The sequence below is a fragment of the Acomys russatus genome, chromosome 28 (assembly GCF_903995435.1).
Source record: "Acomys russatus chromosome 28, mAcoRus1.1, whole genome shotgun sequence".
In the NCBI taxonomy this organism is placed as follows: Eukaryota; Metazoa; Chordata; class Mammalia; order Rodentia; family Muridae; genus Acomys; species Acomys russatus.
This window is the reverse complement of record NC_067164.1, coordinates 42,886,318-42,909,546: the sequence shown is the minus strand read 5'-3', so window position 1 is coordinate 42,909,546 and position 23,229 is coordinate 42,886,318. Positions and strand designations below refer to the sequence as shown.

The 23,229-nt window shown below is 48.8% G+C and overlaps 1 protein-coding gene across 2 annotated transcripts in view; it reads right to left on the bottom strand.

Annotated features, from left to right (window-relative positions):
- Nucleotides 1–619: 619 nt before the first annotated feature.
- The window catches only part of Pde6b (phosphodiesterase 6B), a 35,439-nt gene continuing 12,829 nt past the window's right edge, over nucleotides 620–23,229 (bottom strand). Inside the window, exons 2-22 of one of the 2 annotated variants that reach the window (XM_051170700.1) lie at nucleotides 20,432–20,584; nucleotides 19,817–19,906; nucleotides 12,395–12,535; nucleotides 12,238–12,312; nucleotides 11,751–11,815; nucleotides 11,040–11,106; nucleotides 10,798–10,845; nucleotides 9,199–9,348; nucleotides 8,774–8,917; nucleotides 8,347–8,412; nucleotides 7,566–7,712; nucleotides 6,197–6,304; nucleotides 5,851–5,960; nucleotides 5,592–5,679; nucleotides 5,076–5,176; nucleotides 4,477–4,584; nucleotides 4,106–4,169; nucleotides 3,818–3,892; nucleotides 3,206–3,289; nucleotides 1,657–1,813; nucleotides 661–844 (exon numbers count right to left, since the gene is read on the bottom strand). In XM_051170700.1, the coding sequence (XP_051026657.1) occupies nucleotides 783–844; nucleotides 1,657–1,813; nucleotides 3,206–3,289; nucleotides 3,818–3,892; nucleotides 4,106–4,169; nucleotides 4,477–4,584; nucleotides 5,076–5,176; nucleotides 5,592–5,679; nucleotides 5,851–5,960; nucleotides 6,197–6,304; nucleotides 7,566–7,712; nucleotides 8,347–8,412; nucleotides 8,774–8,917; nucleotides 9,199–9,348; nucleotides 10,798–10,845; nucleotides 11,040–11,106; nucleotides 11,751–11,815; nucleotides 12,238–12,312; nucleotides 12,395–12,535; nucleotides 19,817–19,906; nucleotides 20,432–20,584 (2,103 nt within the window). In that variant the 3' untranslated portion in view covers nucleotides 661–782. Of the gene's footprint in view, nucleotides 845–1,656; nucleotides 1,814–3,205; nucleotides 3,290–3,817; nucleotides 3,893–4,105; nucleotides 4,170–4,476; nucleotides 4,585–5,075; nucleotides 5,177–5,591; nucleotides 5,680–5,850; nucleotides 5,961–6,196; nucleotides 6,305–7,565; nucleotides 7,713–8,346; nucleotides 8,413–8,773; nucleotides 8,918–9,198; nucleotides 9,349–10,797; nucleotides 10,846–11,039; nucleotides 11,107–11,750; nucleotides 11,816–12,237; nucleotides 12,313–12,394; nucleotides 12,536–19,816; nucleotides 19,907–20,431; nucleotides 20,585–23,229 lie in introns of those variants that run through there. The other variant, XM_051170701.1, reaches the window with a different exon arrangement.

Below are 23,229 nucleotides of genomic sequence, written 5' to 3'. Positions count from 1 at the left end.
GGAGCTGCTTTTACCCTTCACACCCCCAAAATGGTATCCCACTATTTGGGGCTCTGAGGGTTAAATTTGCCCCCTCTCCACTAGTACTAAAGGCAACTGTAGCTGAGTGCAAACAGCAGAGAAAGCTGCTGCTGCCTCCTTCCCCACATCCCACCCAGGCACTCTGTGCAGCTTATTTCCATCCAGGCCATTTCTATTTCATCTCAGATCTGCTCACACACAGCCTTGACCCAGCCGAGCTTCTCAACAAGTCAAATATGATGTGCCCTCAACTGACATCAACATGTGTAAAACTGGCAAGTTGTTTTCCCTATACTGTCCTGACTTTCTGGGTGTATGTTTTAACTAAGGCAGATGGGGTTGAATACATAAGTGTCTGATTCCACACAATTCACAGAACTTTATCAAATCAGATAAATATTATGAGCTACACCATTTAACTTATTCATAGTTGGCTTTAATTTGTTTTGCTTCTGTTTTTTCGAGACAGGGTCTTTCTGTATTAGCCTTGGCTGTCCTGGACTCGCTTTGTAGACCAGGCTGGCCTCGAACTCACAGCGATCCGCCTGCCTCTGCCTCCCGAGTGCTGGGATTAAAGACGTGCGCCACCACGCCCAGCTTAGTTGGCTTTAATTTGTAAAAACATCTTTAAAACTTCAAAATATACATTTATGTTCGATCACTTTTTCCCCTTGTTCCTAATATCTTATACCAAACTGCTATAGGCAGAGTCCATATCCAGTGGTGAGTGGCAGGAGCAACCCGAAGCCAGTAGACAGGGCTTACAGGATACAGCAGGTCGAGGACTTGGGGGCTGGACCACCATTGCAAATTTCTGTGCCCACTGCAAGAGAAGATAGACTGTGAGTGGTGGCTTTGTTGCCATCTATACCCAGTGTCCTCTACTAGCCCCTATAGGTTCTCCCGGCAGGGGCTGAACTAGGTCTGTGGCCAACCCAAGCCGATTATACTGAGCCTTGCTTAGTGCTTGAGCCTCCTCGGTCACTATGCCCCTGATTACTTTCAGTCCTGACCTCCCATGACCCAGAAGCCGCCTTATTCAATGTGGTCTCACAGTGGCCCCGGAGAACCCCAGGTCTTGGGTAAACAAACCCTTGAAAAGATGAGATAGTGTCACTAGGCTTCTGCTCTGGAGATACAGAGTAAGCACTGCGCCAACTTAACTCTTGCCTAGCTCACTGATTTTGTTTTTGCCTTTTTGTTGTGTTTTATTCAGTTTTTTCTTTTGTTTGTGAGGAAAGTTGGGGGCGGGGGACAGATATGACAGGCACATGCTACCACACCTGGGGCAAGCTGTCCTACTCAAGGACCAAAAGGGCTGAGAGGAGTTCAGTGAGATCACCTCCCCGTACAGGAATATATCAGCATTCCTGCCTCAGTGAGAGCATTGCAGCCTGGACTGTTGTCTACATAGCATGAACAGCCATGCCCAGTGCGGGACAGGATGGATGGATGGATGGATGGATGGATGGATGCGGCGTCCCTTGGCCCTAGACCCTCAGCCTCAGCTGTCTGGCTAGCTGAATTAGCCGCCTTTCTGAGTGAGTGCTGAGTGCATGGTGGTTCTCTGCCTTTCTACAGCACCGACTTGGGGACTGACTATGAGCTCATCCCAGTGCTCAGCGCAGCCCAGACCTTTCTTGGCTGCTACTTTGTCTTCTTCCTTCTTCTTTTCCTCCTCCAGGGCCTTGACTTTGGCCTCATACTCATCAGCCAGAGCTTTCCACTCCTTTCTGTTATTTTGCAGTCGGTCAAACATGGGCAGGATCTCTTCATGAAACCGGGAAAACTCCTAGAGGGAAATGAGACGTCACCGTGCTGTTCCACTGCTCCTGGAGGACCCAAACACTGGCACTTCAAGGCCTCAGTTTCCCTACCATGACCAGACTCCTTGGAGAGGATACTCTGCAATCAAGGAGCTCTATATTTTGGTTATAGGATTCTGGTAGCTGGCACATTTTATTTTAAAAGTCGTAAGAACAGTGACACTCCCTAGCACTGTGCTTATAAGATGACCACTTTTTTTGTTTTGTTTTGGTTCCTCAAAACAGGGTTTCTCTGTGTTTCCTTGGCTGTCCTGGACTCACTTTGTAGACCAGGCTGGCCTCAAACTCACAGAGATCCACCTGTCTCTGCCTCCCGAATGTTGGGATTTCAGGCACAGCTACCGTGCCTGGTAAGAACCTCTCTCGGCATCGGTCACTGGGCTGCAAAGACTGATCACTAGGTCGCATGACCTATGGCTCCCTACCACACCCCAGGCTCAGCATGAGCTTGGATTCCCCACCCTCAGCCTATTTCATTGGGGCTGGCCCAAAGCAGAGTCATTTACAGTTGATCAGCATGGGAGAGAACCACTGAGGAGGAGGGCAGGATAGGAGCTTGTGTGAGAGGGAGCTGTTGGGTATTAGTATTTAAGATACAGTACTAGCAGGAAGGGCATCCCAAAAATAGAGCAGAGAATGCACCTGCAGGAGGGTTGGAAGAGGGAAGCCCTACAGCTGCTTTCAGGGGATGCCAGTGGGTGAAGGCAGTGGGGCCTACAGTGGCCACTTCTTTCTGTTTCCCTGGCTGCTGAGGACTGACTTCACTTGGAATCGCACAGCATCTCCCTTACAGCGTGTGTGTGGGTCTGTCACCACCGAGTATAGCCAGAGTGCTGTGGAGCTTGTGTGTCACGCACATCACATGAGGACACTGGTCAGGCCTGTCCTGTGAGTCTCCAAACTCCTGTTTTATGTCGTATGATCAAACGTCAGAACTTGAAGACTTGGCAGTACCAAGGCAGTGGGGACATGGCTGCTATCATGTTCTGCAGGTTGTATTGTGTGCTAGTGTAGACAGACTGATTCAGGCTTACTTTCATGCTTTCACAGATACCTGGTAAGTGAGGGCAGTCATTTTCCTGAAGAGTGTGTGTTCATTGTGGGTAAAGTGGCACTCTAAGGCAGGGATACCTCAGGGTGAAGAAGGACGTTACAGGGATGTATTTGGTGATAAATTTTCGGACAAGCCATTGGCAGGGCAGATTGAGACAGGTGTTGTGTTGGTCCCCCCTATCTGCCCTCTCGGAAAAGGGCGAAGACTATGCAAATGTCCCTGTAAGGTCCCTGCTGGGCACAACTCAATCCCTATCCACTCGTGGCCAGTCCATCCCAGCCAACATAGAACGTCTGCTACGCACCTTGTACACGAAAGTACATACAAAGTCGATGAAGCCAACTTGCAGCTTGGGGAGCTCAGCTGCTTTGTTCCGGTCCATCATGGGCTTGTGAGAGAAACATGGGCAGGTGACATGGGTGCTGTAAGACTGTTATCTGGCAAAGGCCTCTTTCTTGCCTAAAGCCTGTTCCAAACAGTTCTTTACGTTAGCTAGAGCTGGCTTGGAAGATAAGCGGTCAAAATAAGCCTGTGTAGCTCCCAGTCCCTATGTAGGTGGGGAGCCTCCCTGGTGTCAGCAGTGTCTCTTAACCCTAACCACAACTGCCTTATTGTCTGTCTTGCCATGGACTACTCCGTCTACTTGTCCCCTCTTTCCCTAGGGTTTCCCTGCTCAGAGTTGCCCTGCCTAGTGGGTGTACTCTGCAGCCACATTGACCCAAGCTCTTGCTTGTGCGCTACAACCAGGATTCCCCAATTTTTCATGACTTCTATTCTACAAGATTGCCAGATTGCCCATAGTCATGCCAAGGGACCTACAAATTAAGATTAAGACCCTTAATTTTCTGGAGTCTGGAGCACTACCAAGCATTCCAGTTCCTATGTCAAGATCAACTATTCTGGAAACAACACTTACAATGGGCTGTTGATCCAAGACAGTCCTCTCCAAGTCCCCTTGTTCCCAGAACTCAGCAGCCACAAGAAGAGCGACCTGAGCACACACAAAGGCTGTTGTGGGGCTCCATGCTCAGGGGCAGCAGGCCCTCCCCGCGAGGTTCTGCAGGCAGCGTGCATACGGTGCCTCCTACTGCTGTACCCGGGAATTACTTCACAAATCAACACCATGTCCCTGCAGCTCCCTGGGTGCAGCCCCGGGATGGCCTGAGAAGGGCTACTCTGGGTCCAGAGGGTCATCGGTCCTGACCTTGCTCTGGACTTCCCAGGGTTTGGTGATAGCAGACAGGTCACATGCGGTCATCATCATGGCCCTGTGGACAGACAGAGAAGACCACCTGTCCTTCTGAACAGAGGGGAACACTGTTTTCTTAGCAGCTCTCTGGGACAGTCCTGGGGAAGGTGCTAGTCCTGAGTCACCTTCCTGTAGGTGAAGAAGGGGAAGCGAGTGACCAGCAAGGCAGGCTGTCTGAACCCAGTGCTGGTGCCCATGGATCCCTGGGCAGACTGAGAGAGTGCCTTCGTCCAATCTAGAAAGAAGCACTCTTACTCTGGATTCTCCTGTCCTGGGGCTAGCGAGGTCAGCAGGGCTAGCTGGCCAACCGTGGCCCTGCTACTCACATGACTATCTCCTTTCGCGTTGTCTCTAGGGACAGGTACTCGACCCAACTCTTCTTATCGTCGTAGTTCTTGGACTCATCCACGATCTTCTGGAACATTGTTCTCTTCCTGGTCCCAAGAAGGAGGGGAGGAGTAGGTGACAGACCTGTTATGGTAATCTCCGCCAGCTGAGGGCTCCACCCACACCTCCTGCCTCGGATGCATTTTGTTTTGTTGTTGTTGTTTTTTCGAGACAGGGTCTCTCTGTGTTAGCCTTGGCTGTCCTGGACTCACTTTGTAGACCAGGCTGGCCTCGAACTCACAGAGACCCGCCTGCCTCTGCCTCCCAGAGTGCTGGGATCACAGGAGTGCGTCTTTGCACCTGGCTCCCAGATGCATTCTTTTTTTTTTTTTTTTTTAAAGATTATTTATTATGTATACAGTGTTCTGCCTGTATGTACACCTACATGACAGAAGAGGGCATTAGATCTCATTATAGATGGTTGTGAGCCACCATGTGGTTGCTGGGAATTGAACTCAGGACCTCTGGAAGAGGAGTCAGTGCTCTTAACCTCTGAGCCATCTCTCCAGCCTGCCCCCCCCCCCCCATGCATTCTTACTTGAAGTAGAGGGCTAGGTCGGTGGCGATGATGGCGATGTCCATGAGGTGGATCACATGCTCGTGCTGCCGACGGTTCAGGTTCTGGTAGATGTTCAGGCTCTGTGGGGACCAGCAACTGCTGTTGGCTTCTGGCAAAGGTTGTCTGTAGTGCGCTTAGCTTTGGCTCTCAGGGCCTACCTACCCTGTCTGCTCCCCTCGTTCTAACATGGCCAGACCAGTCTTTCGGCTACTTCTCCAAGCATGGATAGCCATCACTGTCCTTCCTTGGCGACTATCTGGTGCCCGGGAGAGTCCTGGGCTGGAGACCATTGTCCATTTCCATGATCTGTTCTACCCTCTAGTGGCCACTCCTGCCTGCTTCCTCCTCGCTAGCAATTCTACCCAATGTGCAACATCTGTACATGTGTGCCTGTTCCTTTAGCACAGCCCACTGATGATGAATCCATGCCACCCAGGGCCTCCTGCTTGTCTGTCACAGCCCAGAAGAGAACCCAGCACCAAATCAGGAACAAACCTCCTCTGCCAACAGAAACTTCCCAAATTCCAGGTGGTGCCGTTCCAGAATTGAGGAGCCATGTAACTTGGCTAGAGGATTCTGGGACCTGTTGCGTATTTTATTTAAAAAGAAAGCACAACACAAAACAATGTTAGAAAACAGCAGGAGGAGGTCTGACCCATCTAGCACTGTGTCTTCAAGTACTAATTTGCCAGACTACAAAGACTGACCCTAAGGGCACGTGATTATGGTTTGCCATGCCCTCCCCACAGCCTACTTCATCTGGTACAGGTTGTTGGTGCCACGGTGGTCAATGTCGTGGCACAGGCCAGCTGTAACCATGGCGAAGGCCTCCAGGTCTGTGTAATAGCTCTTCAGTTTGCCCGTCTGTGGGGATAGGTCCAGTCCTGGGTCCTGCCACTGGCCCAGCTCTCTGGCTCCAGAAGGCAGGTTGAAGGGAAAGTGGGGCTGGCCCAAACCCATTCTTTTACCCACCCGGGCCCCCTCCACCCATTGCTGTGACTGGGCAAGCACAATGGGCATCTTTAAGCCGGAAGGTAGTTAGCTGTGTTCTTTGTCCCAGCCCCGTGAGTCACCTTGCCCCATCCCATTTACATACATACCATGAGGAGAGTAAACATGGTCTGGGCTACATTGAAGCCATGGCGCCAGTTGTGGTAGGTGATTCTTCGATAGGCTTTGCTGACAGAGAAGAGAAACCTCACCAGGACCTGGGAGAGCAGAGGACGTGTGGGTTCTGGAAGCCACACGTGAGTCCACACAATACCACATGAGCGTCCACACAAGTCTCTCATGCTGCTTTCAGTAGCTCTTGCTCTGCCCATCACCCATCTCCACCTTGCTGGCCTCAGAGCCCTTGTCTCTTGTTCCCACTGGCCTCTTCCTGTTTGGGAAGGGCTCTCGCACAGTAGAGCCAAGAACAGCTCCAGCCACTGGAAATTTCATGACTCTATCCCCAAGGTCCAGAGCCACAGTGGAAAGAGGATCTTGGGTATGTGAGATACTTTGAGAACTTTTTTTCTGTTCTGTTTCCCTTAGGATTTAGTAAAGTTTCTTTCAGAAACACCATTGTGTCACCCCTGTTTTCTGAGGCGTATGAGAGTATTCACTCTTCTTGTGGGCTGTGGAGACGCAGGTCTGGAGGTGGATGCAGGCCAGAGTGAGAAACCCATAGAGGGAGTAAAGTGGTGGAGGCTCTGAGCGCTTCTCTTCCTCCCAGTGGTGACCCCCAAGAAGCTCTCCTGTAGGCAGACCTAAAAGATGCTGTGCGTTTTCTGTTCTGGTGAGCAGCTGCTGCAATTCCCTCAGGAGCCTATGACAAACCCCCTATTTCCCTGTGATGTCCTAATAAAAATGTTGTTCAGAACACCTAGTTAATAAACTTTACATTCACCTACCCACCCATCCATTCAGTCGACCATCTACCTACCCACCCATTCATCTACCCACCCATCCACCTATCCACCCACCCACCCATCCATCCAACCATCCATCCATCCATCCATCCATCCATACATCCATACATCCATCTACCCATGCACCCATCCACCCACCTACCCATCCATCCAACCAACCATCCATCCATCTACCCACCCATCCAACCAACCAACCATCTACCCACCCACCCATTCATCCATCCATCCACCCACCCACCCATCCACCCACCCACCTACCCATCTACCCACCTACCCATCCACCCACCTACCCATCCAACCAATCATCCATCCACCCACCTACCCATCCACCCACCCACCCATCCAACCAATCATCTATTCATCCCTTGTTCTAGGTATATTTACCAAGTATATTTCACGGGTTCTGTGATGGAGAGGTTTGTCCCCAACACTCTCTGTAGAAGTTTTGGACACTCTCATCCCATCACCACACACATTTTACCCATTAGGGCATCTGTAACCCTTAACCACCCCTCCACCTTCTCTTGTTCTGGAACCTCCAACAATATCTCCTCACCTCCTGGGGAATCTGGAACTTGCGGACTACACCCAGCTCATAGTACATCTGGATGCCACATTTGACTAGCTCCAACTCAGTGCACTCCAGATCGGAGAAGTGGAACTCATAGATGTCAAACTTGGTAGGTCCTGGAAGTTCTTCCTTCTGTAAGAGAGATTGTGGGCTGAGGGAAGCAGGCAGACCCCACCCCCACTGGTTCTCAACCTTTTTTTTTCTCTGAACCTATGTCCAGGCATACACACACCCAGGTATCTCTGGTGATGTCTGCCTTCCCTTCCAGCTACGCAGGTTTATAGCTAGGTCACTCATACTGTCCCAGCCTGTCTTATCCTGCTGTTTCTTCCCATCGGGTGACCCGACAGTAAGAAGCTTGCCTGGCTTTGTGGCAGTGATGTTGGAAAAGCAAACCATAAAGACAGTTACATGAAAAGTTACAGAGGTACATACACGGATTCAGACCTACCCATATGGACACTTAGGCACATATGTACATACTCACAACACACAGAGCCACTGGTGTTTAGAACTCATTGGTATTAATAAACCCCAAAACTGTTCAGTAGGACAGACACACAGAAGAGACAGGAAACTAGACAGAGACACTCAGCAGGGCAGACATCAAGTAAACTCCAGCTGGACACTCTTGGAGCCAGTATTGTCACCTCTGCTGGGGAGAGCTGACGTGCCTACACAGGTAGCACTAACAGGTGCTGTGTGTGCTAGGACTCTTTCCTGCCACTCATGAGAGCAGCTGTGTCCACTGGAAGCGGATTCTCACCAAGATCTTCCCCAGTTCATCCTCCTCACAGTCAGCGGGCTCTTTCCCCAGGCGATCCCTTGTTGGCTAAGAGAGAGCAACATGTGAGTTGTGGGACTGAGTGATAGTGTCACTTCACCCTACATGAGAGAGTGACAGCATCACCTACACCCATGTGGTAGGCTGATGATATCACCCTCACCCCCAGGAATGAAAGAGTGACAGTAACCCTGTCATCCGACAAATGTAATACAGTGACTTCATTACCTTTTCCCCCACAAGGGACAGGATGATAAGTGTCATCTTTACCCTATGGCCATGACTGAGTCACTTGTAACTGTCACATCAGTGTGACAGAGTAGCAGTGTCATGCCCATCCATGACTGTGTCATTGGGGGTGTCACCTTTACCCAGGCAGAGGGGCCCCATAGAATGCAAGGTACAGTACCAAGATTTCCTGGATTTCATCTTTGTCGCATCTCACGTGGTACAGAACCATGTCCTGGGCTATGTCCTTACGGTTCTCCAGCTTGTTCATCTTGTCGTAGGTGTCTGTGTTCAGCACTGACCATCCCAGGAACTGTGTCAGAGACTGGAGGTAGGCAGCGGTGTCACTCCATCAGCCATGCACTCTGGTGAGTGCTAACTATGTTCTAACGCTGTGCTTCAGTGGCCACTTTCTCAGACTGCTACAGTATAGTGGACGCCTCTCAACGAGGCCTCCAGAACTACAACTTTAAGAACTGCCCTCACCCCTTCTCCCTGACTTAGTGCTAAGTGGGGTCCAGATGTGTGTGGGGAGGGACACAGCTCACTGACGTCTCACCGCGTGGCAGATGAGCGCCTGTGTGAGGTATGGTGCTGGGTATTTACCTCCATGAGAACCTCATCTTGGTCATCGAAAACCTTCCCATCTTTCCTGTTGTAGAAGGTTGCCACCCCCACAATCTCCTCCTTCTTGTTGACAATGGGCATGGAGAGAACGTTCTTGATCACCCACCCGGAATCATCCAGGGCCCCCTCCTGCAGGGAGCAGAGAAAGGACCAGGCTGTTCCATTGCCTGGTAAGGACTTGCTGCTCTGGGGACAGGGGTAGACCTTATTTTTTATTTTTTTCCTGTCTTCAAGCCATGCTAATAGAGCGAATGCTGTCTCCTCACTCTCACTTGTCTGTGAACTTTACACTCATGGGCTTTGTGTCAGCATTTTCTGGGCTGAAGGAGGCTGTTTCCCCACCACAGCAGACTTCGTGGGCATTCTCGTCACCAAGAATATTTCTAGAAGTACAGATAAGCCTTGCTCTAAAAGCTCAACAAGTAGATAAACATTCTCATTTTACACTGGACTTTGAACACTATGCGGTTGGTTCACCCCTGCCTTCCAATATGAAATTCGGATTGCAATTTTTGGCCAGTTCCATGCGGCTGCTAGTGACATCCCTGCTAACATGACCTCCTTCAGGAAAGTGCTATGTGGCCCCTATATGCTTGTCCAAACACGAGATGAAGACAGGTGAGCAGGGACGCTCTGAACCCTCACAGTCCCAGCCCAGAAAAGTTCAGCTAGGTCACGGTCAGAAGTGATAACAAGTAAAGCTCTACCGAGTCCTGCCAAAAGTGAGCCCAAAGATTCGCTGACTTCTGCTGAACACAGCGGAGACCTACTGAGCCCACAAGAGCCCCGTGAACACCAGCTAAGACCACACAGAGTCCACTTAGCCAGAGAAGCTCTCCTGAGTCCGGCCAGGATCACCTGAACCTAACTGAGCACACGTAAAACCAGGTCAACTGTAAGCCTGAAAGCACAGACACACGTTTCTTGTACTGTGTCCCAGTCACTAAGACTGAAATTGTTTCTTTTATTGTTCTTTTGCTTTTTAAGATAGAATCTAATACTTTAGGCAGATTGGCCTTGAGCTAACTTGCAGCAATCCTTCTGCCTCAGTCTTCTGAGTGCTTGGCTTACAGGTGTGAATGAAGTTGTTTTATGTGTGTATATGTATATATAACGTATAACGTATACACATATACACATAGGTGTGCCCATGTTTGTACACGCAGAGGTCTATGCTGGATGTTTTCCTCCACGGCTTGCCATTTTATTTTCTGAGATAGGATCTCTAACTAAAATTGGCGCTCAGTTATTGCTTAGATTAGCCAGCCACTAAGCTCCCAGAATCATCTTGTCTTGCCAGCTTCTCATCCCCTGACCTAGCACTTGGATTACAGGTACATGCTATCAGGCGCGCGCGCGTGTGTGTGTGTGTGTGTGTGTGTGTGTGTGTGTGTGTGTTTTACGTGGGTGCTGGAAACCTTGTGCCTTCGTAGAAAACACTTGACCTACTGAGCTGTCTCTCCAGCTCAACAAGTTGCTCCTTGAGTGGAAAAACCTAATTCAGTCTATCGTTTCTGAAACAAAAAGTATCCTCTTTTCTAGCAAAATGCGGTTTCTGTCAATGAGTAGGCAGATTACCTGAAAGGTGAACATTTCATCAGCTGAGGCGTTCATGATGTTACAGATCTGGAAAGGATGAGAAGTAATTTCAGTCTGAGCAAATGAACATTCAAGCACAAGCGTTAGGCTACTTAGCCTTTCCTACAGGAGAGGAGCCTCTGGCTGGGCAAAGTGAGGGGCAGAGAAGCGAGGAGGGTGAGCAGGAGGCAGCAGGCCAGCAGCACTGCAGCACAGGCCGAGGCCTGAGGAGGGGCACTCACAAAGCCACTTTCTGCCACATAGGTTGGAAGGCCACTGGCCAGGGCCCAGTGGTCAGCTGGGGGTGTGCTGTGGGAAAAGAACAGGTGTTAGAGGAACAGGTGCTTGGAATGTTGGGTGAAACAGCGAATGAGTTCGCTTTGATCCCTTCTGTGAGCTCAGGTGGTGTGGGGCTAAGGCGCTGCTGAAGGACGGAGGAGACCAGGATGAGGTTCCTTCTGTTCTGCCATGTTGGGGTTCCTCGCTTTGCAGGCGGCTCCTCCACTAAGGCTCCTGACTTCAGTTGGCCTCTGGAGACTCAGTGTTGGCTGCCTGTTCTCCAGTCCTGACACCTGAATCCTACCCACTGCTTGGAGCCTGTTTGGGATGTCAACAGGCTTATAGAATCATGAGGTCACTGGGCACATAATCAAAGGACGATTGTCCCCCTAGACCAGAGCTCTGCACTGGACTTTTCTTCGGGGTGTGACGATGGCCTCACCTTAGGCTGGGATGGGGTCACCTGGACAGCTCACCCGACTCCCTAGATAAATGTTTCAGATAGCCCAGTGCCTTAGCTGGCCACTTCCCTATTCATCTGCTCCCGTTGCTCCTCACTGTCCTGGGAAGGCCCTGATGGCTCTACATAGATGCCCCAGAGATGGCTACTTCAGAGGCTGGATTTGGGGGTATCCCATCCTGGGGTGAGCCACTTGTCAAACCCCAGTACTCACGGAATGACTTTGATGTCTTCTTTGCCATGGAGGATATAGTCAATAACTTTGTAGAAGACAATTTCCTGAGAAACAACAACAAATCAGTGTAGGGAGTCCTGGTCAGCTTCTCAGGGGAGTCTTTCTTTATAAAAAGAGAACAGCACCCACCCAGACATATCCGTGCACAGAGATGCACACCCGCAGAGAACACATTTACAGCACCCATGTAATTATATATGTACAGTGTGTATACCCATTTAAGCTCACTTAACCTCACACCAGCTGGGCCCATACGCCACACACACACTATAATTCATGTGGAATCATGTCACCATATTTATAGGAGCTCTGTTGTCAAGCTAAATCGGATCTAGAGAATCTACCCTCACTGGGCCAGTGCATGCTGATGAGAACAGGTGGCTACACTGTTTCCTCACCCTCTTCATGGAGTTGGATCCAGTGTAGACAGATTGTGGGGTGGTTACCACCTAACAGCTTGACTTACCCGGCCGTCGGGTGTTCGTGGGCCTGAGTATGGCTGGGCTTCCCCCATCAGCACAGGCCACACATCAAAGAATTCCTGGGAAGAGGAAAGAGAGACACTCAGCCCCTGAGCTGGGTCTTGCTGGGGAAGAGGCGCCTGAGGAAGGAGAGCGCCTTACCTTCTCCTTGGTCATGTCCAGGAGGCCCACGGAGTACCGGTCGCAGTTTAGATAGGCCCTGACGGTGTAGAAGGCCTTGTGGAACTGCCTCTCGATGTCTGTCAGCTCTTCAAATACCTTGTTGGCCGACCAGAGAAGCACCTGGAGGGGTGGCACGCATGTTGGCCTGTGGCCCCAACTTTGTCTGGCCTCAGAAGTTTTGGGGTCCACTCAGAATTGGTATCACAAACACTTTTAGCATAATTCCTTCAGGGTGCCCACCTGGCCCCAAACCCAGGAGACCAACTGATGGCATGTGACGCAAGGTTTTCTGTGAATACAGTCTTACCTGTGTCTTGGACCCTGGAAACCCACTGCATGAGTTTTCCAGGCTTGCTTAGGTGGTAGCCTTGACCTTACCTATCACCTAGTGCTGGCCTCACACTCAGTGAAGGAGCAAATGAGTGGGAACTGAAGTCACTGTGAGCTTAAAAGTCAGAGACCCAAGTAATCACTGTCATCTGCTCTGTAGTTAGCCCAGGGGACACCACAGCTTGCAGTGTAAGCAGCAGACACTTTTGTGTCTCAGCAGGGTGAATCTGAAAGTGGCTGTTTTTGTTAATACCCACATGAGTCCTTGGCCAGACCAGGCTCAGGGATCTCCTTCCACAAGCTTAGGCCGTGGTTTTCAAACACAAGTCCCTGGAATGAATCCCAGCATCCCAGTCAGTCTTCAGACTCACAGTGGGCCTGGTCCATAGCCTTCTCCATGGGCCTTACTTGGTGGCTTTCTCCTTCATTGCCCTCATAGCCCTCAATAGGAGGTAGCTCTTCCCAGTCTCCATCTTCCTCGGGTGACCCAGCCTCTGCTGCCACAGAAGCACCATCAGTCCTTGCACGTTGGCCTCTGGCTCCCATGTGTTCATGTGCTCGCCCTCAACCCTCTCCACGCTACTTGCAGTTTCCCAGGAGACATGAATAGTGACAGCCTCAGGACTGCATTTTCACCTTCACACCCGCAGCTCAGCCCTGGACATCTTAAACCACAGTGCTTAGCCCTGAGATCTCAGTCCTGGCTGTCCTGCCTCCGCCTCTAACACTCTGGCCCCACCTTATTTGCGGATGATTTCTGCTCACCCCTGATGCACCTCAGCTGTGCTTCCCCATCACAAAGGTAAGTGCCACAACCTGGAAGCGTAGCCACTCTGCTTTGGTAGTCTCGGGATTAAAAGGAGCGTGGGCTTCTGTTCTTAGGATGTGGGGAGAGGAAAGGCAGTGACATTTTTGTATCTCAGAAAAATACTTGGCTCTCTCTCTCCCTCTCTCCCTCTCCCTCTCTCTCTCTCTCTCTCTCTCTCTCTCTCTCTCTCTCTCTCTCTCTCCCTCCCTCCTCCCTCTCTTTGTCTCTTATTTATGGATCAAGATTTGAACTCTCAAGTGTTCTGACTGTCATGGCTTTGCTCTGCTATTATGGACTCTAACCCTTTGAAACTACACGCACAAATGAAACACTTTGTTTTGTAAGTTGCCTTGCTCCATGGTGTTTTTATCACAGCAATAGGAAAGTAACAACCTGGTCCTCTCTAGCACCAGTATTGAGGCCCTTACTTTATCGTGAATTAAGAACTGGTTGTCAAATATCTAAGAACCCTGGGATTTAGGTGTTAAAAACACAGTTGTTATTAAAATTAAATCATGTAAACCGGGCATGGTGGCGCACGCCTTTAATCCCAGCACTTGGGAGGCAGAGGCAGGCAGATCGCTGTGAGTTCGAGGCCAGCCTGGTCTACAAAGCGAGTCCAGGACAGCCAAGGCTAACACAGAGAAACTCTGTCTCGAAAAAACCAAAAATAAAATATAAATAAATAAATAATAAAAAGGAGAAAGAAAGAACAGAGGTAACAAAAACTACCTTTCTTGTCTTCCCTTGTGTTCTGTTCTGCTCTCTGCTCTTGAGGTACTACAGGGGAAGAATACGGAAACCACAGCTCTTTGCCTTCCCTGCTGGGTCTGGGGTCATCACGATGGGTACTCCAGACTGGCTCCCTCCTTACTGCACACGCCTCATTTCCCTTGCTGACAACTTGGAAACTCGAGACCCCCTAAGAAGGCTCTGACTCTTATGTCGGTAAAGTCCTCCATTTGTGTCTTTAGGATGAACCAGTGCACCCCTGCCACGCAAACAATACTAGAGGCCATAGGCCTGCACCTACAGGGTCTACATACAGCCTTCGGTGCCATGAGCAGAAAGGATTGCTCCACTGAATCCGGCTGAGAGCCTGACAGCAGCTCAGGGAGAACACCAGAATTTTGGGGGCCACCTCTTGGTTCCTTATCTTCTGTTGGCTCTGATCAGCGCAGCTGAGGTGCTTTTCAGAAATGGATTTGAGTAATGCTCAGAATTTCCAGGTTTTGGGGAACATGGTGAGGCAGAGTTTGAAAACGTTTCAATGTTCAGTGACCAGCATTCCTACCACACAGGGACAAGAAAGACAACGTGTCTTAGGCTAGGCCACAGGCCCTTCAGAGCCAGTCTGTACTCAGTATAGAGATTTCTCTTTGGAGAGCAACGTGAGGGCTGGGCATGTGGCTCAGTGGTAGAGAGCTTACCTAGCATGCATAAGTCCCTAGTCTCTATTTCTAGCACCCCAAAACAAATAACCAAACAAAGCCCAGAAAGAGCTGTGAGGGAGGACTCTGTAAATGCTGCTTCAAGTCTGAGCCTCAGGGCCACTTTTCCTCTCTTCCTAAAGTCTGACTTCTTGGAGATGCAGAGGCCTGGTAAGACTTACAGAGGGGGTAGTACAAAATAGGGCCATGCCAGAAAGGCCCACTGATACACTGTAGACTTGGCTGTGAACCGCAGGCTAGAGTTTAGGTAGCTCCCTTCACACCTTGGAGAAAGGAATGGAGGAGCAAGCAAGGGTAAAACCTCTCAGACAGCAGTCATGAGGAAAAGAGAGACCTTCACCTGAGGCAGAGGATGCTCCTGGGCCCCTAAACTGGATAGAGTCCAGATGACCGGTGTACAGGCTGCCCTCGCCTCAGGCTAGGTGTTGGCTAGATGGCTTCTTCTAGGTTTGATGAATGACCCTGGCCCTCAGGTATTTCTGGGCTCAGACAACAAACTCTTCATAGGCTATGTCTGCCGTGTTACCCAAGTCAAAACCAAACACCCCACTCCAAGCAAACACAAACAAACAAACAAAAAACAAAACCTAGATAACAACAATAAAAAGCAAACAAAAATGACAGCTGAAGAAATGCTATGGCTGAACTGTGTTCTCCCAGGTCCCCAAGTTGAGCCCAAAGGTACCAGGAGGACTCTGTGAGAATTGAGCAGAAGCTGGCACCATACCTTTCAACCTCCATAGTTGAGCTAAGTCTCTTTTCTTTGTTAAATGCCTCGCTTCAGGTAATTTGTTATAGCAGCAGAAAATGAACTAATATTTACCTTATAGCTGATCAGTCAGAAACTCAGGCAACAGACTAGAGTTTGGTGTTCTTACGAGAAATGGGACAGCATTTGGGGCTGACTACGTCTGACTGTCTCTCTGACTGTATCCTAGCTGATGGTGTCAGAGTGGACTCTGCTGATGGCTGTCGCAGAGGTGACAGCTTTCTTGGGGTGTGGGTAAATGCCTGGGGCTCACAGATGCATTGTGTGTTGTGAGAGAGACTGAGTTTGATTTTGTTCTCTGCCTCAGAATGGGGAACAGAGCCTAACGTGCTCTCTGAGGCCAACACCACCCAGAGAGCAAAGTCAGATAAAAGCATCACAGGCTTAGGGCTGGAGAGATGGCCCAGTGGCCGAAAGCATGTGCTACTATTGCAGAGGACTTAAGCTCTGTTCCTAGCACCGAAGTCAGGCAGCTCAGCACTACCTGCACCTCCAGATCCAGGAGATATAACACTTCTGGCCTCTTCAGGCAACTGTACTTATAAGCACATTACATCCCTACATATAACTTTAAAATAGAATAAATCTTAAAAAAAAAAAAAAAGACATCACAAGGAAGAAAAGCTGTATATCTACATAGCTAATTAACATAGATACAAAATATTTATTTTTGTTTTTGAGACTGTATTTATTTATTTATTTATTTTTGAGACTGGGTCTCTCTACATAACCCTAATAGTCCTGGAACTCTCTATGTAGACCAGGCTGACCTTGAAATTATAAAAAAAATCCACTTGCCTCTGCTTTCCAGGTGCAGTGATTAAGGCGTGTACAACTATGCCTGGCTCTAGATACCAAAATTCTTAACTGAACATTGGCAAAATAACCAGTATAAACCTATAATTCCAGTAGCTGGGAGGTCGGAGCTACATAGCAAACTGTACTACATAGCAAGTCACTGTCTCAGAAAAAAAAAAGAATATTAGCAAATCAGTCTAATAACATAACAATAATATAATTGTTATTAAATTTTTACCCCAATTATTATCACATTGCTTACCAAGTAATTATACCCCATGACCAATATTATGTAAGACCAGCTCAGCATTCCAAACTCAGTTACTATAAGCTAGACATGCTGGTGTGCATCCAGTCTCAGGCTGCCAAAGACTAATGTGAGAGGATCGCTGAAGCCCAGCAGGTGAAGACCTAGCTGCAAAGTGCAGGAAGACCACAGCTCCATATAAACACATCACAAACCAAAACCCCAAACTAACCAATACAACCTGAAAATTAACAAACTAAAGGGGAAAGCTACATGATCTTATCAATTGCTGACGCAGAAGCATCAATTTGGAAACATTCAATGTTCATTCAAGATAGAACACCTTAGCAACAAGAAATACAGTAAATTTCCTCAATTAGATGAAAAAAAGTTCCTATGAAAGCCCAACAGGTGCCATCATTCCTCAGCCTCTAGAAGTCCAATCACACCACGGAGCAGGCTGGCCTTGAACTTTCAGAAACCTGCCTGCCTCTGCCTTCTGAGTGCTGGGACTAAAGGTATACACCATCACACTCTGCTGTAAAATCATTTGGGGGGGGGTTTCGAGACAGGGTTTCTCTGTGTAGCCCTGGCTGTGCTGGACTCACTTTGTAGACCAGGCTGACCTTGAACTCACAGCGATCCGCCTGCCTCTGCCTCCCGAGTGCTGGGATTAAAGGCGTGCGCCACCACGCCCGGCTTGTAAAATCATTCTTAATGACTAGAAACTGGTTGTCTTTCTCTCAGATTTGGAATGAGGAAGCAAAGTTTACTTGAAATCTATTTTTATTACTGAAAATAGACTCTTCTCTCACATAAACATCCCAACTTGAAATTTTAGCTTATGCAGTAAGACCAGAAAAAGAAAAAAATTATAAAAAGTGTGTGTGTGTGTGTGTGTGTGTGTGTGTGTGTGTGTGTAAGGAAGAACTAAAACCATCTTTGTTTACAGGTGATATGAGTATCTATGTGAAAATAGCAGAAAATCAATAAGAAAAACCTGAAACTAGTAAGTGTTAGCAAGTCCACAGACTATAGGGTTAACATGATTCCATTGCTTTCCTCCACACCAGCGATGAACAACTGGAGATGAAACTATCAGAACACACCACCGCTTACATCATCATTCCAAAATGAAATACTTACATATAAATCTAGGAAAATATGTATAGATGTACTTGTAGAAATTCAGCCTTTTGCATATGTGTGCCCAGATGTGCATGTGTGGACGTAAACCTGGAAAGTCAGCAGGTCAGTGAGTCCCTAGGGGAGTCACCTGCCTCCACTTTCTCAGAATTGGGCTTACGGATGCAAATTACCATGCTTGGCGGTTCACCTAGGTCTGGGGAACAAACTCAAGTTCTCATTCTTGTGTAGCAAGCTTTACAAACTGAGTTGTCTCCCCAGTCTCTAGAAAGCTCAAAAGTCTGATTAAAGCAACAAAATATCAAAATTAGTGTGACGATATTAAGTGTTTGTGGATTTTTTTTTTCCCCTGAGACAGTCTTGTGTAGCCCAGGCTGGCTTTGAACTTGCTGTCCAGCCAAGGATCATCTTGAACTCCTGATCCTCCTGTCTTCACCTCCCAAGTGCTAGGATTGCAAACACCACAATATCAGATTTTATGTGGTGCTGGGAACTGAATCTGGTTTCCAGGCATGGTAGGGAAGGGAAGCACTCTTGACAACTGAGCTACATCCCTAACCAGAAGACTCACTTTTTTTTTCCCCCGAGCATATATTTGGTTGACCAATGGAGGCAAGCTCTGCCTTGAGCCTGAAGTATCTGTGCCAGAGATCTCTTGACAAGTGACCATGAAGATGGCCCTGTGTGGAGCAATGTCTCGAGTGGATGTAACAACTGTCAATAAAGCACTGCTTACCCAATCAGCTGGACAGAAGGACAGGAAGTGGAAGGCGGGACTTCCTGGAGAGGGAGAAGAGCCAAGATTGATAGTTGAGAAAGCGAAAGGGGGGGGGGGGAGGGAGGGAGGGAAAAGAGAGAAAGAGAGAGAAAATGGTTGACAGTTGACAGGAGAAGGAGGAAGAAGCCTCCGAGGACCAGATTGGCAAGTGCTTGGGATACATGTATGTTATGAGGTTTAGAGTAGTTTATTTTAGGCAGAGCAAGGAGTTTGGAAACATGATGTAATTTGCTATCTAACATTTCCCAAAGTCAGCCTGTGTAGGATAGACTCTCCTAGCTTCAGGCACAGAATGACCTACCACCCATTCAAGATAGCTCCCTTCCTCCATTTTGCCCTCCTCTTCCTCTTTCTCTCCCTCTCCCTCTCTCTTTCTCTCTGTCTTCCTCTCCCAAACTGTAAACAAGCCATCAATTACATGCTTTCCTTTATAAGAGTTGTTGTGGTCCTGGTATCTCTTCACAGCAATAGAACACTGACTAAGACACCCTGCCTCTGCCTCCTGAGTGCTGGGATACAGATATGCACTATCACAGCCAGCTTGGTTGGGGTTTCTCACAGGCTGAGACTGTAGGAGAACTGCTTTGCCGTGAAGCTCTTGTACTATATAGCTTATGGCACATTGACGTGTTTCAAACCCACAGCACACTGGCCCTGTTGGATACTCAGATTTCTATCACATGCAAAGTAAACAGATTCCAGATTATCTGTCAGGCCCAATCCCACAAGAAGACTCTGTGCTTAGTTAATTTACAATTTATTCTGGTTCCTCAAAACATTTGTGGCAGTATCTGAGGAGAGTGGAGCCTGTCTGTGGCTCTGCAGGAAGCTGTGCTTACTAGGCCAGGTTGTGGTTATGAGCAGAGGGCCTTTCCAGTTTCTGCCTCACACCCGGCCCACCCAGGCGAGCACAGCACGCATGCCCCTATAGCAATGGCATGGATAGGAACATATGGACCTGTTAGGCCAGGGTTAGGCTTTGACCGGAAAGCACAGTGCCTTGGCCACTCATGAAGACAAAACAGCTTATGAGGGTAGAAGGCTGGGGAAGGCTCAGCCGGGGCATTTGGGTACCTGGCCTCGGCGTGTCTCACAGTTGTGGAGGTAGCTTAGATGATAGATCTTCAGGTTTAACGCAGCAAAATTCAGGTACTTTGTGAAAACCTGAAACAACAATTATAACAGCATGAATCAGAAATCCAGACATTCAAAGACACAGGTACAGAAGACAGGCAAACACCAAAGGCCCTGGAGGAAGTGCCACACACATGCAGACATTCCGGTAAGCTATACTTAGCACTCATAGATGTGGCCTTGCACACACAAGCTCAGTCCTGTGGGGCAAGGACGTGGCTCACTCACAAAGGGACATGACTTATATACTCAGAGGTGAGCAGCTGGGGCATAGCTCACACGCCCAGATAAACAGAGACACACAGAGATCTGAAGACAGACATGGCTGTGCCTCTGGATAAGCACAGCTCTCACACTCAGATCAACAGAGGGACACTACTCAGACCTAGGCTTGTCAAGGGACACAGCTCACTTATCCACAAGAACAGAGAGAGAGAGAGAGAGAGAGAGAGAGAGAGAGAGAGAGAGAGAGAGAGAGAGAGAGAGAGAGAACAGCATGCAGGTGAACAAAGACACACACGGCAAGACACGAGTGCCTAACATCTGGACACTCACATCTTCATCTTCACTTGTGAAGCAGGGACGGTCCAGTTTATTCACTGCCATGATGACAGCCACCACATCTTTGCCGTTCATGATTGGTGTGGCCAGAATGTTCTTTGTCACATAGTCAGTGAGCTCATCAGCGAATGGGCTGAAGTGGGGACACTGCAGCGAGAGGAGAGAGGTTATGGCTGTGGTCTGCAGCCTGCTGCTCCCAGGTCTTTACAGAGGAGCTTGGCTTAGGAGGCCACAGTTGAGGCTAGCACAGCGATGCCAGCCAGCCCTACCTCTGAAGTCAGGACACAATCTCTGGGCAAAGAAAGTTCAGCCAGGTCCTAGGGTTCTGATTCCTAAGGAGTCTCCGAAGCTTTCCGAACAGCCCCTACAAGGTCCTTGAGCACCTGTCTACTTTTGGGATGCTCAGGGCTGCCGCACTGCCTAACCCTCAGACCTTCTAGCCCAGATGACTCTCTCCTTCTACCTCCAGCCCCCTCCAAACCTGCTGTACACTCTTCCTGGGAAGATAACTATGACTGAATGAAGGATTGACTCTGTTGTGATTGGAGCTTGTTATGGGACACTACCAAGAAGACAAGTGTGGCTGGGGAGCCGGAGTTGAGAGTTTCCTGTAGTCTGGGATCTGCCCACCAGTCCTGCACGTGAGCTCTGCTCCACAGACCACTGCCCACCATGAGATTCTGACGCAGTGAATCTTTTTATATATATATAGAATATTTTCTCACACATGTCTACAGTGTATCTCAACCCAAATCTTCCCTCCCGTTTCCCTTGACCCCTCTAATAACTCCCTCCCCACCTTTTATTTCTTCCTTTACTTATTTTTATGACTCACCAAGTCCAGATAGTGTTGCCTGCAAGCACATGGTTGTAGAGCCAGCCACTCACTAGAACGTAGCCAATTTACCAGTGGCCATACCCTCGGAAAGTAAATAAATACCTTAACTAATAAAAAATAAACATAAAGGAAAAATAAATATGGACCCTAAAAACTAAAAAATAAAAGTGAGTAAAATGCCAAGACGTGATGAGCTTTGCCTATCTCTGGGCTCAAGGAGGGCTCCAACATCTACCCTGCCAAGATATGAAAGGAATCCTGCCTCTGGGGCTGGTTCCGCCCCTGAAAGGAGGAGGTCATCTGAGCTGAGCTTAGGGTTCTAAATTAGAGCCAGGCTAACCCTAACCCTAACAGACATGCCTCTGCCTTCTGGTTGTCCCTTTATTTACAAGAGGCCAAAGTGCCCTGGCATAGTGGCTGAGGTGAACCACTGTGACTTGAAGCCTCTCTTCAGGGTTTGTCACAGAAAGGTGGAGCCGCTTTATGTCCCTCCCGTTCCCGTTCAGTGGGTGGTGGGCCACTATCAATCCATTTGACACGTATTGTCCCATGATTGACTGTCAACAGAGTGCTGGGATTAAAGGCGTGCACCACCACCACCCAGCTGCAGCCCTTGTGCTGTGTTGTAATTCTCCATAGCTCGGCCCTGCGAGCAGCTCGCTGGCACTCTGTCTCCTTGGTGGTGAGTTAGCCAGGCCACAGTCTTAGCTACAGAAGGCTAGAAGGAGCCTGCTAGCCGTCCGCAGACTGGGCTAAGTTGGGTGAATAGAGATGCCACCCATCCCAGGGGAATGTAGGTGGCTGCCATGTGGCCCCAAGCTAGAGAGAATTCAGCACACTAGTTATGGCAGAGAGGGAAGCTGGGCAGCAAATCCCGACGGAGGCGACATTCCTGGGATGGACACTGACATCTTGTCATGGAAGATCTCCAGCTTTTTCTGGCTAAATTGTTGGTACAAGGCTTTGGTCACGTGGAAGTGGGATGTTGCACCTTCCCAAGGAAGAGACTTGCCTAGGTATCCTTTTCTCTGAGCATATGCTGGGTAGCTCCCCATAGTTTGTCACTGTGGCCATTGGAGACCTGGTGGTTTGGACACTCCTGTCCTGACTAACCATTAGTGCTAGAGGCTAACCCTGATCTGCAGGTTGCTTCTGAGTAGCCCTGAAGCACTGTACCAAAGCATACCAAAGTGTTTCTGCAAAGAGCAAGAAATTACCTTCAAGCCGGGCGTGGTGGCGCACACCATTAATCCCAGCATTTGGGAGGCAGAGGCAGGCAGATCACTGTGAGTTCGTGGCCAGCCTGGTCTACAAAGCGAGTCTAGGACAGCTAAGGCTACACAGAGAAACCCTGTCTTGAAAAACAGAACAAAACAAAACAAAACAAAACAATTACCTTCAGATGATATACATAGGTCTTCATACTTGACCCCCGTGTGACGCACACAGCTCCACACTTGACCTTCACACAACACACATAGATTTACACGTTTGACCCTCAGGTGGGTCACACAGGTCAACATATCTTTCTCTTAGATCAGTAGGTCTCAACCTGTGGGTCACAAACCCTTTAGGGGGCCAAATGACCCTTTCACAGGGTTGCACGTTAGATATCCTGCACATCAGATATTTACATTATAATTTATAGCAGTAGCAAAATTACAGTTATGGAGGAGCAACAAAAATAATTTTATGGTTGAGGATCACAGTATAAGGAACCGTATTCAAGGGTCGCAGCGTTAGGAAGGTTGAGAACATGGAGTCCATTTTATCCTCAAGCGAGGCGCAGTGCAGATGTGATTTCAGAAACACACAGGCCATATTTGGTGGCCGCCTCATTTTTATTTATTTATTTATTTTGGGTTTTCGAGACAGGGTTTCTCTGTGTTGCCTTGGCTGTCCTGGACTCACTTTGTAGTCCAGGCTGGCCTCGAACTCACAGCGATTCACCTGC